Below are 15,045 nucleotides of genomic sequence, written 5' to 3'. Positions count from 1 at the left end.
GGGGAGTTTATCAAGGCAGTGCACATGAAGTTTTATATATTTTGGGCATTCCTACTAGACATGTTAAACCGTTTCCTCTAGCTTATTCTACCCAATTTTGTAAGGTTAATTTACACTATTTTTTCACATTTCAGACAAATTGACATATTTCATGTTTCCTCTTAGCTAGACACTCTCAAGATTGAGGCCGCGATATCGCTACAAATCGCATGTGTGTGAAGCCCGTGCTTTCCAATGGATTCTTTCACATTAGCAATATTTTTTTTAGGCTGCTATGTTGCGTTAAAAAAAATTGCGGCATGTTCTATACAGCCGCGATTTGCAATGTTTTGTAGCCCATGTTTATTTATTGAGCCATCTTTTCTGTCGCATCGCTCGAAAACGCGGTTTTCGTCCGGTGCAATGCAACTTTTCCAGTAGGAAGTCCTACTGTCTAAAATAAATCCTAGCTGCTTAAAATAATATTATCTAACAGGCGCTGTTAGCTCCGACGCAGTTCTCCTCCGCAGCTTCGGCACACTTGTTTCTAGTCTTCTTCAGCCAGAGCTTCCTGGTCAGGGGTTTTAGAAACCTTGCCTTCAGAAAGCTCTGGCTCTGATTGGTTGAGCCACGGCGCTTGAGAACTGCATCACTGCATCGGGTTGAATGGCTGTGATTGGTTCATCGAGCACTGCAGTGATTTGGTTCTCAAGCGCCATGGCTCAGCCAATCAGAACCAAAGCTTTCTGGAGGCGGGGTTTTTGAAACCACTGACCAGAAAGTGCTGGCTGAAGACTACAAACAAGTGTGCCAGAACTGCGGAAGAGAAGTGCGGCGGAGCGGACAGTGCCTATTGAGTAATGTATTGGGGTTTTTTTGTTTTTCTTTTCTTAAATGTAGCTGGGGCTTATTTTCAGAGTATGGCTTATATTTCAAGCCCCCACCCCGAAAATTCTGGCAAGAGTGCTACAAAATCGCGATATCACCATGACAAAACACAGTGATATCGCTGTCGCCCATGTGAAAGAAACCTGATGAGGAAGCTGCAACAAACTTTTCACATGGCATGTAGTTTTTTTGTGTAATTTCCTTGAACACTGGATATTTTACCTAGTAAATTTCCCCCATGGTTGGTTTGTGTTATGCTTTTTTAATATTTTTTAAAACTAGCAAAAATTACCCCAAACTTTCGACATGCTAATATTTCCCTTGAATAGAGTAAAGCTAGGCTGTTTGGTACTTGTATTTTACCATACCCTTTGGTCTACAAGGAGATTGTATTTTGTTTTTATAGCTTTTCATTTATCACAGTATGAATCATTGGGAATGAAATTAACCTTATGACAGAATCACTATTCTCTGCACATAATGTTGTTTGCACACCACAGGGTATCAGTAATCCACAGCTAGAAAGGTAGTTGGTTGCTAAAAGATAAAACTCATTTTATTATGTCTCACCTTTTTTCTTTACGAAGTGTGTTGTGTTTTGGCTGGAGTGTTGACTGTACAAACAGAACAACTCGCCTTTCGTCACGTGAGCAGCTTAGTCAGAGCCATGACTATGGATAGAATGAAAGGGTTATTTCCTTCATGTCCAAAGTTTGTATTGTAGAACACGATACTAGTACTCTGAAAGGGGTTTTCCAGGACTTAGTATTGATCTCACATCCTCAGCATAGGTCATCAATAGTTGATTGGCAGAGGTTTGCCACATAGGACCCATAGCAATTAGCGTTCATGGTGCCCACTGTCAATGTGGAAGGAGTTGAAAGTTGGCAGCTCCGTCCACGTTTCAGCATCCCAGGATAGTAATTGTAAGCACAGCTTCCATTGAAGTTATTGGGAGCTGTGCCTGCAATTACCAACTCAGCTTGTGCAATGTAGATGGAGCTGACGGTTTTCACCTCTGCTCTCAATGACAGCGGCACAGTAATAGCTGATAGGTCATCAATAGTTAATTGATAGCAATCTTGAGGATAGGTCAACAATAGTAAAGTCCTAGAAAACCCTTCTAATAAATAAATACATTACTGTGTCCCCATTCTACATCAGGCTGTCAGACTGACCTTCACAAGGCCTACCCATGTCAAGAGTATGGTTGCATAATGCCACTTGGTCTACATATTGGAGCTTTGTCGTACACGTACCATGTGTCCTCGGAATTTCATGTCTGCTAACCATGGCTATTTGGCTACCATATTTATCACACCTCAATAAGATTCACCATATTGCTGTGGCAGGAGTGAATGGCAAAGGAATGAATGGCCCTGATTAGACAATACTTTCTGCACACATACTTAATAGTACTAGAATGTAAATCCAATAACCAACTACCGTAATGTGATATGTTAAAACAAGAGTGAATACACAGGAGACCGGTCCCTTTTACTTGCTGACTTCGGCAGGCCATATAACTCTTGCATCTGCATGGGGGCCTCCTAGCCATCGACTGACAGATGATTTCAGGGTAAAGAAGAATTAGTGCGTTGAACACCTGATCCGTTTTTCCCTTCCTGTAGATAAGCCGATGCCAGAGCTCTCCAACTGCAGTTTTCTCCACTGTCCCACGTAAAAAACGCATGAACGCTTGAATGTGAAGTTTGGGTAATGCAGACCTTTTGCTTCATAGTGATTGGTCATTAGGGATCCTCAAAGTTTGGGTCACAGAATTGAGTATTGTTCTGATTCTTCGACCTCTTGCTTTTTGCTTATGCTTGACACATACATTGAACAGAGGCGGTGACAGATGCCTAATGGTGTCATTCGTCGCACGTAAGCTAATATGGGTTCCATTTAGTGCACACATTGTGAGTTTTCCATGGTGGATCCATTATAGGCTACAGTTGATAGATGCTACTTTTAGGTGTCCATTTAGCAGATTTATCTCCCATAGGCTATAATTGTGTAGACTTAACAGATCTGTCATGAATAACTATTGAAAAGCATATGTTGTATATGTTAAATAGACGGCATACAGTGGGATCTATCACTCATAAGAGCATCTGTTTAACAGTTCTTTTTCTGTTTTTCTTCCTTTTTCTTGTTTAAATCTGCACTCTACGGCAATGGTATACCACAGTGCGCTATACTACTCCATACTTTTTTTTTGCAATATAATTTTTTTTCTGCTTTTTGGGGTATACCAGAGTAAACCAGACAGAGACCAACGGAAAATAGTTTTGGCCTAAAGCCTCCGGCACACTAGCATATTTTGCGTCCGTGTTAGTTCACACACAGCACATTATAGCCACTGGGGCTACGTAGATTAACTGTTTTCACATGGACTGGCAGTCTACATGAAAGAAGTAATCGCATGTCCTGTGCATATCATGGACGAGAAGTAGGGCATGCTAATGTACATCAGAGAGCTACAGAGATATACATGTTAAATGGAAACAACAAAATGTGATGTCAGATGGCATGAAATCGGTTATATGTAGTTCTGGCCAAGTATGGCCTAGTGGTATACTCTATTTATCTCGCAGCATGTATATTAGGGATGGGCGTTTTTTGTTTTTTTTGTTTTGTTTTGTTTTGTTTTGTTTTTTTCAAAAATTTTAATCTCCATTTTATTTCTATTTCTTTACGCAAGCTAAAGGATTTCCAAAACTTTTTTTTTTTCTAACTTTACACACACGAGTAAATCACATGCACAAGTCCTTAATATTGGAATTCCATAGGACAATTCTGATCTGTATGTATTAAAGGGAACCTGTCAGCACTTTTGAGGCCAATAAACAACCATTCATTCCATTGTGCAGCGGGGTTTACCTTCTAAAGATGCCAGTCAGGCATCTGCTACGGATGGCATGGGCTCAGCTTCTGAGTCTGCGCCATCCATAGGACGTAAATATATATCTATCCCCAGCTAATACGAACACTTACATCCTGGGACAGGAAGGAGTGAAATAGATAATCTCCACGTGGAACCGAAATTTCTTCCTGTGCCAATCATCTCATCCAAGAGATGGCCGTGCCGTGAGCCAGTTTGACCCACAAGTTGTCGCACTATGTACAGGATTTCTTGCGCCTTCATCTTGGTAGGTCCCATGCTGTTGGCTTTGTAGTGAATGCAATGGGGATTTCACAGGCGAAGTTGATTTATTTGTAGTTCAAAATGTATTCTTACTAGAAATGATGGAATCCATTGAGACATTTATTTCCCTTTTTACTGTTAAGGATCAAACGGAACTGACATAAAGGACTGTAGGATAAAATTAGACGGCCTGTAAAGCAAGCCTTCTGGAGTTAAATCAACGCTGCACTATAAATCATGCAATCGTGCTACTCCTACAGTAGAAGTATTAATACATTATACATTCATAGCCTGGAAAATAGATTCAGAGTCCTGTGGAGAGTTAATTTCCTTTAAGACATTTCCCTTCAAACATGAATATGAACTAATGTTTCAGCAATCGGCCTCTAACATTTTATAAAGGCTTAATTCCTTTAGAAGCACATCGTATATCCTGAAAACAGTCATTATTGAGGCTGCAGAAACTCCACTATAGCAAAGCCGCTATCTTTAGTGATATTGGTAGCAAAAAGACAGTTCTGTGGTTGTGTTAATTGTGTTAATGTGGCTTAAAAATCCTTCTCGAATGGAGCCTGATGGACAGAAGTAGAAGATTCCTGAGGAACGGTGGACGGCGAGGCCTTCTCTGGAGTGTAAGGTCTTTCATTATTGAACACTTCTGCCATGTGGTTAGCTCTGGCATCTGTCAGCTAATGCTTTTGCTGGGTTGAATCTGACGTTTCATGCTGTTCACTATTAATAGAGCAGCAGAGGTGTTTAAAGGGAACGCACAATGCATAGCAGTAGGTTGATGGTTGAACAATCGTGGGGTAAAGTATCGTTTTGCGGATGCAGGCCTACACGTCAAGTCCATATTGCCATTACCGATGTTCAGACTGGCCATACATGGTCACAGTACACGGCACAAGGGACAAACTGTTTCTGGGAACGTTATTTCAGGAAAGATCATTTGTTCGACTATAAAATGTAAATTTCAATCCTGGCCGACTTTACAGAGACTGGAGATTGCGATGAAATCAATCATTAACTTTTATCCACCCAACGGTCTTGTTGAAATCCTCCACTTAAGTTTATGTATATAGGCAATATAAAATTATGGGGCACTGGGGGTGGTATTATGCCGATATACACGTTTCATCTGAGTAGTGTTACACGCATATTGTCTACAAAACTTCTGTAATAATTGCTCGATTAATCTAGAGGTGAAAATTCCCTTTATTGGGTAGAATGATGTTAAATTCAGCCTTGGGCTGGTTTGGTGTGTTGCGAGGCTCACAAGACTAAAGTAACTATGAACCACATTCTTTGATTGGAGTCCTAAACATGTGCAATGTTTTGCCGCATCGCTTGTTGGCATGGCCTATCTTCCTGAGTTCCTTTGAATGCTTCACCCATTGTTTACAATAAGACAGTAAAACACATTGCATGCCATGCGGTGTGCACGTGAGTGCAAGGTTACTCATTGTTAACAACACTTGTCCATCCTCTAATGCACCTGAAGGCCACGCTGGAGGATCGCTACTTCACAGAAGTGATGTGAGGCATTTTTGCCCAAAAAATGCCTTGCATTAGCATAAAAATGCACTTTGGCGAGCACAATATCAGGACGATTGGGTAGCCTTGAGCACAAAAAAAAAAGGGAATATGTGCCAGCTGTGTATGTTATATGCCAGAATGCATCCAATATTTATGTAAAGGAGCAGATGTACTAATGCTGCGTGATATTTAGGCATGTAAATTTAGACCTGACAGTCTCTTCCTGTGCCAATCATCGGATCCAAGAGATGGCAGTGCCGTGAGCCAGCTTAACCCCCTGCAAGTTGTCACACTATCTACGGGGTATCTTCATCTTGGTAGTTTAGAAGAGATGTCCCCATGCTGTTGGCTTTGTAGTCAATGCAATGGGGATTTCACAGGCGCAGTTGATGTATTTGTAGTTTAAAATGTATTCTTACTAGAAATGTTTGCCGGTGAATCACATTTATCACTGTAAGGCCTCATGCCACGGCACGCATAGAATTCTCCATGGGGAAGCCGCCAGTGATCCTGCGTACCTGTCAGTGTCGTCTGTCTTCTGCACTGTGGATGTGTGCAGTCATACTGGCACACGTGTGCAGTACAGATTTTTTCTTTTAAAATCTCTTGCTCTTCCCGTGGAATCTGTGGCCTGTCTGCAATGTCTACTGCATGTCGGACGGCTTCCTAGACTTCAATGGAAGCCATCCATGCGAGAACCGCAGTAAAATAAAGCATGCTGATTGATCGATAGATAGATATCTATCAAAAAATTTTTTCTTTTTTTTAAATCGACGGGCAGAAGCCACAATTGGTTTCCGTTCGTGTGCATGAAGAATTGTTTTCCCATAGCATGCTATGCAGGGTTATTGCTGCGGAATACAGAGGCGGACGCCCATTCCGGATTTTGCAGCAAAAATCAGCCAGTGTGCATGAGGCCTAACTCATGCTGGATGATAAATTTGGTAAGTCTTTGGACACTTTGTGTAACATTACACCACATTGTGTCAAACATTAACACCATGTTGTGTCAACATTGGTGGCTTCCTTTACTCAGATTTTTGGCAATGTTTCAGTCTACATTGTTGCAACTCAAAGCATGTGCCTTCCACTAAGCTTTGCCCACTTATCCAGCAAGCTGCAAAAAAGTTCCTAAAACACAAGTGTTATGCACCGCATGTACACCAGTTTTGTGGCGCAAATGAAGTTAGTGTTGTGTGATATCTTAGTAAATCTCCTCCCCTCTTCCTATATCCTGAGGGGTGCTCTGAATTATACTCAGCCGTACAAATATGGCGATAGGAGAGCAGGTCTAAAATTCTTAGGCCTGATTCCCACAGGCGGATTTTCGCCGCGTGATACGCAGCGAATGTCCGCGGCGTTGCCCAGCAGCTATTAGGTTCTATTGAATCTAATAGCGCAATGCTCACGGTGCAGAATTCCACTGTGGAATTCCGCCCCGTGAAATCACCCGTAAGAACATGCCGCGGGCGTAAGTGCGGACGGCTTCCATTGCAGTCAATGGAAGCCGTCCGTCACGCTATCTTCCGCTGTAGCACAGCGGAAGATAGCGTGAAAATGCTTCCCTGCCCACCGACGCCCACGTCACGTGATGCGGCCGACGCGACATGTGCTGTACTGTGCATGCGCCTGCACGGGATGCAGGACATCGGGCAGCAGATCTGAAGGAGAGTATGGGGTCTTTAGGGGGGCCCCGTGACGGACTCCGCTGGGGAATTCCGCTTGCGGAGCCCATCACGGCCGTAGGCACTAGGCCTTAGGAGACATATTTTCCAGCATAACCAAACATACAATCAAACTTGTTCTCTTTTTTTTTTTTCATTATATCATTTATTCATGAAGAGGGAGGAATGCCCTGTGTTTTTTTCCCTCTTAGCTGGAGTACCATTAGTGCAGGTTTTTACTGCAAATCATCTGTGTGCTTTTTGCCGGAGAAGAAGGGAGGAGGCACCCCGATGCACACACTTCCACCTGCAGCAGCGCTAAGCAGAGGAGCCGCAACTCATTGAAGACCAGAGGGAAGTAAGTATATAGGTTTCAGGGGGTCGGTATTACTACTGGGGCCGATAGAGGGGGGTCTCTATTACTACTGGGTCTTTATTACTACCATTGGTGCAAATTTTGACTAGAAATCAGGCACATATCTGTGTCTGATTTTATACTATGCGGCGCTCAACCTCCTCTGAAGGCTTCCCACTGTCGGCATTCCCCAGTTTCTGGTTCCCAGCAGAATGTAGTGGCATCACCCGACCAGTGGCGCCACTCCTGACCAGGCCGCTGTGAAACTGAAACTACAGTGCGCTGACAGCGGGAAACCTTCAGAGCTGAGGGGGCGCCACATAGTATGAAATGAGGCGCAGATATGCGGCTGATTTCCAGCCAAAATCTGCACCAATAGTACTAATAAAGACAGTGTAGTAATAGAGACCCCTCTATCGGCCCAGTAGTAATAGCGACCCCCTGAAGCCCATATACTTACCTTCCCCGGTCTTCAGTGTGCTGCGGCTGCTTTGCTCGGCACTGCTGCGGGCGAAAGTGTGTGCACTGGGGCGCCGTCTTCCTTTGTGCACCTGTAACAGTTCCGCTGAGTGATTACCAGATGGGGAGCCGCAGCACCCCAGCTGGTAATCACTTTAATGGTGACCAGACGTCCGCGTGTGTACCCACACAGAGGGTTCTGAGTGCCCCCTCTGGCATGCGTGCCATGGGAATTGACACCATAGTGCCATGGTGGCGAACCTATTAAAAGAAATAAGACTTATGGATCAAAATTGTGAGTGTTTTAGACTTTTATACTGGGCACTGCTACTTTTTTAAAAAGTGGGCAGTGCCTAGCTTTGGAGGCCTAGCCACATGTAGCCCATCACATGTACTATGATGTATGCAAGAAAATGGTGTACATTATAGCCGAAAACTATGTCAGCATGGAGCTGGTGTAGGTTTCCATCTGCTGCACAGAGGCGATGCCATATGAGACAAACGTTTTAAGACGCTTGCTCATTTTAATACGTTTGCTGCTCTGAGCCCAGCGCTTGGTTAGACGTGCGTATGAAACTACGGTCTAGTAATTATGCCTCAGTTTCCTTTAAACAGCTTGATAACCCCCTGAGCAGCTTAATTGAAATGTAGTTACATGGGTATTCCAACAAGATACATTTATGAAGTGTAGAATATGCTGCTTTTGTGTGCGGCTCTAGAGTTTACCCCAGAAGTAAAGGGGGGGGGGGGGGGGGATTCTGAGACCCCTCGCTTGTTTTCAGAAATGTAGCTTTTGTGCTGCTTTGTGAGGCCTCTTTCACATACTTTTTCACAACATTTTATAACCCCTTAAAGGAGATGTCCCGCGCCGAAACGGGTTTTTTTTTTTTTTAAACCCCCCCCCCCCCGTTCGGCGCGAGACAACCCCGATGCAGGGGTTAAAAAAACCACCCGCACAGTGCTTACCTGAATCCCGGCGGTCCGGTGACTTCAATACTTACCGCTGAAGATGGCCGCCGGGATCTTCTACCTTCGTGGACCGCAGCTCTTCTGTGCGGTCCACTGCCGATTCCAGCCTCCTGATTGGCTGGAATCGGCACGTGACGGGGCGGAGCTACACGGAGCCGCTCTCTGGCACGAGCGGCTCCATAGAAGAAAGCTGAAGACCCTGACTGCGCAAGCGCGGCTAATTTGGCCATCGGAGGCCAAAAATTAGTCGGCTCCATGGAGACGAGGACGCTAGCAACGGAGCAGGTAAGTATAAAACTTTTTATAACTTCTGTATGGCTCATAATTAATGCACAATGTACATTACAAAGTGCATTATTATGGCCATGCAGAAGTGTATAGACCCACTTGCTGCCTCGGGACATCTCCTTTAAACACAGTGGGGCAGAAGTACTTTTCACAATACGACAGATTTCTGGTGCAGATTGTGCCAGAGAACGGTCTTGTATGCTATGCATCACTTGTTTTTTTCTTTGTTTTTTTTTTTTTTTGTAAACTCCTTTGTTGAAAAAAGGTGTGGCTCACATTGCACCAAAATTTTTTCCAAAAAGCACCAAAAAATTGGTGCAATCGTTTTGGTTAACTTGACCAAATAAGGTGGTATAAGCTTATAGTAGACTGTCTTAAAATTAGACAAATGTATCATTCAGCAGAGTCGCTGTAATAAATCTAATGCGTTTTAAGACGGTCTAGTGTAAGGGCCGCCTCACACGAGCGAATGCGTAAAACGCTGCATATACAACAGAGTTTTACTGCTGTGTGAGCCGGCGGTGAGCATGCATATGCCTATGAGCGGCAGCGATTCTGCACTGCGCACCACAGTGTATCTGACGCACACAGTCATGCAGAGTCTAACGTATTTGTTTCTTTGTTTTCTTTTTTTAATTTCCTGCTCTGTTGCTTAGCGACATTACATATAAATGCTGCACATATGCAGCGTAATTTGCATATGTACATTATTTATTACGTGTCCAGAGAGAACAATAGGGCTCTATCATTAGTAATACGCAGTAAAATTGAAAATGCTGCGTTCTTTTTTTACACACGTATTATAAGTGACTAAAATTTTTTATTTTTTTGCCTACCTCTGGATCAACATTGGAGGGGTTAATAGGCAGAACTGGGGGGGTTAATAGTAATCGCCTAGCGACAATGCGGCATAATTTGTAATGCGCATGAGCGCCGGGTGCACATCCGCAATACAGATCCGGAGAGGTACGCAGGGATCACCGGCCGTGTGCATTCGGCCTTCATTGACTCCATTCACCGTGTATTATGCAATAAAAATAACGCTTCTGTGAGCCTGCCCTATGTTTGCACGGTCTAACTTTTAAGCAATATTAGTAAATAAAACTGTGTGTTTCAAATAGTTTTTTTTTCTTTTTCTTTTTTAAATCTAATATACGGCGGTCATGTTGCCTCTCACACAAATTGCGCAGAATAGGCATGCATGAAAATTCACAGCATATTCTAACTTGGCATGTATTCGATTCAAAATTTAACACGATCGTTCAGCTCTTTGTACCAGTGAACGAGAACGGCTGAAACATCTGTTTTAAACCGAACGAACCAATGATTCTTTTTATGCTTGTATAAAGTGAACGATAAGTAAATTATCGTTTGTTTGAGCGTTGGTCATGTTTACACTAAATGATATCTTTCACCCTTTCACAGTGGTGACTTGAATTAAAAAATATAATTTTTATTTTGAACTTTTTAAAATGCACATATAGGGGCACAACACATAAAACAACAAAAACAAAAAAAGATAAGTAAGGGGCGTGGTAAATACCATCCAACCACACCGTCACTAAAGATGGGCATCCAATTGTACTGTGTGTGGGGGTGTTTGTGTGATCTGGTCACCGGCGACAACGAAGTTTTTGGTTTTTTTTGTCCTGCTTAAAGCCGGTAATGTATGAGGCAGGGGTATATTGGTACTTGGGGTTTGTAAGATTATGAAAATAACGAGATGAAAATAACAAGTTGTCCAGATGGGCTATGGACACCAACTTTTGTTATTTTCATCTTGTATCCATCCTTTTCTTCTGTCAATTCTGACACTCTGGGAAAAGAAACTCGGGCGGGTTCTGTTAGATAAGCTCCTACACGTAACGGGCTAGTAAACCACTAGTCTGTTTATGTGATAGCCAAAGAAGCAGCAGATTGGTGAACGGGGTGTTCTCTATAGAGAAGCAGGGGGCTAGTGCTTCTCTCCTTTTCCTCACCTGGGGATATGTGTCCTGAATAAGCACAGGCACAAAAACCCTTGCGATACCGGCTTAGCGTCCCAGTATGCATATTGCATAGGACGAACCGGCTATCCTATCTCTGGACAGAGACGGATTGCTCCAGTACTACTTTACTCACAGCATAATACTGCATCCCTATGGTATGTTTCTGTGAGTAGTAGCAGCTTGAACATTCCCGTATCAGTCCTGAACACCCCTCGCCAGACATTCGCATTCAAGGCTGATTTGGGTCATTAGGATACGCTATCTCTGGCAAATCTCAAATTATTGCTTTTGTCAATAAGAGAAATTTGAGTATCGAACTTTCTACCCAGGCTAGATCCGATCCTTCGAGAAACCTGCTGCAAGAACAGGCCCTCCAAAAACTAAGATATTCGTTTCTTTACCAATTGGTCTATTGGTGACCTCATATCATCTATACTGTCTCTACTCAATCCCGATTTATAATGCTGCTGATGATCCACGAGAATTGAAGTGGTGAAACGCGTCGAGCAATTAAATACGAGAATCAGCATACTAAAAAGGGAAATTCGAATACGCTTGGGTCAAGTATTTATACTACGACCCTTATCTATAGAGGCGAGGCCGTCCTATATTAACCGGGAGACTCTCTCTGGAGGTTGGCATCATATATATCTAGCAACCTCGGGAGATGATCCCTACGGCCAAGGCCAATTCCGACTATCCATTTAGGAATTGGTCAGGTACCTCTACCCTCCTTTGAAAAAAAAAAGGGGGGGGGGGTAAAAAAGAATTGTGAAGAAACGAACGTTCAAATCACTAAAAATTGCATCCATCTACGGTGTGTGGGCTTTATAAATAAAAAAGACCAAAACAACTGGGGATAATCTTACAAACCCCAAGTACCAATATACCCCTGCCTCATACATTACCGGCTTTAAGCAGGACAAAAAAAAAACAAAAACTTCGTGGTCGCCGGTGACCAGATCACACAAACACCCCCACACACAGTACAATTGGATGCCCATCTTTAGTGACGGTGTGGTTGGATGGTATTTACCACGCCCCTTACTTACTTTTTTTGTTTTTGTTGTTTTATGTGTTGTGCCCCTATATGTGCATTTTAAAAAGTTCAAAATAAAAATTATATTTTTTAATTCAAGTCACCACTGTGAAAGGGCTACAGTCAAGTTAAATTTGGAGACTTTTTGCTCTGCCTACTCTGTGAAATATAAATGATATCTTTCAAATTCGACCAATCCAGCAATTTTTTTGAGTGCTAATCATTCCATGTAAGAGGGCCTAGCGATGCATACTAAGCACCGTGTGCATCATGTAGTCAGAGAAGCTGTTCAACCATATCTTCCTCTAGGCCCGGAGGGTGGCTTTACTAGAACTCCCCACCCTCTGCACAGAATGAGAAGAACGCTTTACAGCAGAGTCAGCAGAGACATTCCCAGCCTTCTCCAGATACAATATGCTATTTATGGAAATCCTCAATATATTCGTGTAAGTTCGGCAAATATATAAAAAGACATATATGCAGTATTCAACAGCTATATGCAAGAGCAGTAACTCCTGCCGTTTGCTACAAATTGACATGATTTACTTTAGACAGAAAAATGGATTTAATTTCTGCTATGTCTGCTCATCTTGAGATCACACGTGAACGTCCATTTGAGCAGCCTACATAGAACTACATAGTAACCCACTTTTCTTGTCCTTTTTTAAATGTGCCGTAGACCGTTCTATAAATGTAACTGTTTGTTTGTAAGTTACAGATGTAGCTACCTCTGTATCCTCTATTGTGATGCCCTCAGCATGTATCAGGAGCCCTGTATTTTTTGGCTTGTTCCCATTCACAATGTTTTAGCAGAATGTAGCACTTTAATAATCTATGAAAATTGATCTGTTCGAAATCTACGTCATCAATGACATTAGATGCTAGTCTGATTCCACAGTCTTTTATATATTATACATGAAAAAATGCTTGCAAATGTCATGAAGATCCATCTGCATTCACTTTTTAGGTTTGAAAGGCTTGAAGACCAACTGAATGATTTGACTGACCTTCATCAGCATGAGACTACCAATTTAAAGCAGGATCTGGCGAGCATTGAAGAAAAGGTTGCGTACCAGGCGTATGAGAGGTCCAGGGATATTCAGGTACAGTCCAATTAAAGCATAGGCAAGACATCTCACAATTAAAATTTAGATATAAGGCATAGGACGCCTTTTCAATATGTTCCAGTAGCTGCGCATTCTCAGAACATATGTATCAAATGTGCATCTACCGTACTGCATCGTGGATTATGCCGTACTCCATTGTTCTTCTGATAGAACATATATATTCTTTGTCCCAGTTCTCTTTGGCTGGACACCAGAACTTCTGCAGCTACTGGGACAGCAAATGTTATATATACACTACCGTTCAAAAGTTTGGGGTCACCCAAACAATTTTGTGTTTTCCATGAAAAGTCACACTTATTCACCACCATGCGTTGTGAAATAAATAGAAAAGAGTCAAGACATTGACAAGATTAGAAATAATGATTTGTATTTGAAATAACATTGTTTTTACATCAAACTTTGCTTTCGTCAAAGAATCCTCCTTTTGCAGCAATTACAGCATTGCACACCTTTGACATTCTAGCTGTTAATTTGTTGAGGTAAGCTTGTGAAATTGCACCCCACGCTTCTAGAAGCATCTCCCACAAGTTGGATTGGTTGGATGGGCACTTCTGGCGTACCATACGGTCAAGCTGCTCCCACAACAGCTCAATGGGGTTCAGATCTGGTGACTGCGCTGGCCACTCCATTACCGATAGAATACCAGCTGCCTGCTTCTGCTGTAAATAGTTCTTGCACAATTTGGAGGTGTGTTTAGGGTCATTGTCCTGTTGTAGGATGAAATTGGTTCCAATCAAGCGCTGTCCACTGGGTATGGCATGGCGTTGCAAAATGGAGTGATAGCCTTCCTTATTCAGAATCCCTTTTACCCTGTACAAATCTCCCACCTTACCAGCACCAAAGCAACCCCAAACCATCACATTACCTCCACCATGCTTAACAGATGGCGTCAGGCATTCTTCCAGCATCTTTTCATTTGTTCTGCGTCTCACAAACGTTCTTCTTTGTGATCCAAACACCTCAAACTTGGATTCATCCGTCCACAACACTTTTTTCCAGTCTTCCTCTGTCCAATGTCTATGTTCTTTTGCCCATCTTAATCTTTTTTTTTTTTTATTGGCCAGTCTCAGATATGGCTTTTTTTTGCCACTCTGCCCTGAAGCCCAAAATCCCGCAGCCGCCTCTTCACTGTAGATGTTGACACTGGTGTTTTGCGGGTACTATTTAATGAAGATGCCAGTTGGGTACCTGTGAGGCGTCTTTTTCTCAAACTAGAGACTCTAATGTGCTTATCTTCTTGCTTAGTTGTGCAACGCGGCCTCCCACTTCTTTTTCTAGTCTGGTTAGAGCCTGTTTGTGCTGTCCTCTGAAAGGAGTAGTACACACCATTGTAGGAAATCTTCAATTTCTTAGCAATTTCTCGCATGGAATAGCCTTCATTTCTAAGAACAAGAATAGACTGTCGAGTTTCAGATGAAAGTTCTCTTTTTCTGGCCATTTTGAGCGTTTAATTGACCCCACAAATGTGATGCTCCAGAAACTCAATCTGCTCACAGGAAGGTCAGTTTTGTAGCTTCTGTAACGAGCTAGACTGTTTTCAGATGTGTGAACATGATTGCACAAGGGTTTTCTAATCATCAATTAGCCTTCTGAGCCAATGAGCAA

General features: G+C 42.7%; 1 protein-coding gene across 3 annotated transcripts in view; it reads left to right on the top strand.

The window, feature by feature from the left end:
- The window catches only part of TMCC3 (transmembrane and coiled-coil domain family 3), a 71,554-nt gene that overhangs the window by 51,557 nt on the left and 4,952 nt on the right, over positions 1-15,045 (top strand). For all 3 annotated transcript variants that reach the window (XM_066591531.1, XM_066591532.1, XM_066591533.1), the window contains exon 3: positions 13,281-13,416. In XM_066591531.1, the coding sequence (XP_066447628.1) occupies positions 13,281-13,416 (136 nt within the window). The remainder of the gene's footprint in view (positions 1-13,280; positions 13,417-15,045) is intronic.

Source organism: Eleutherodactylus coqui, chromosome 2 (genome assembly GCF_035609145.1).
Source record: "Eleutherodactylus coqui strain aEleCoq1 chromosome 2, aEleCoq1.hap1, whole genome shotgun sequence".
In the NCBI taxonomy this organism is placed as follows: domain Eukaryota; kingdom Metazoa; phylum Chordata; class Amphibia; order Anura; family Eleutherodactylidae; genus Eleutherodactylus; species Eleutherodactylus coqui.
The sequence above is the reverse complement of the archived record's forward strand: the minus strand, read 5'-3'. Positions and strand labels throughout refer to the sequence as shown.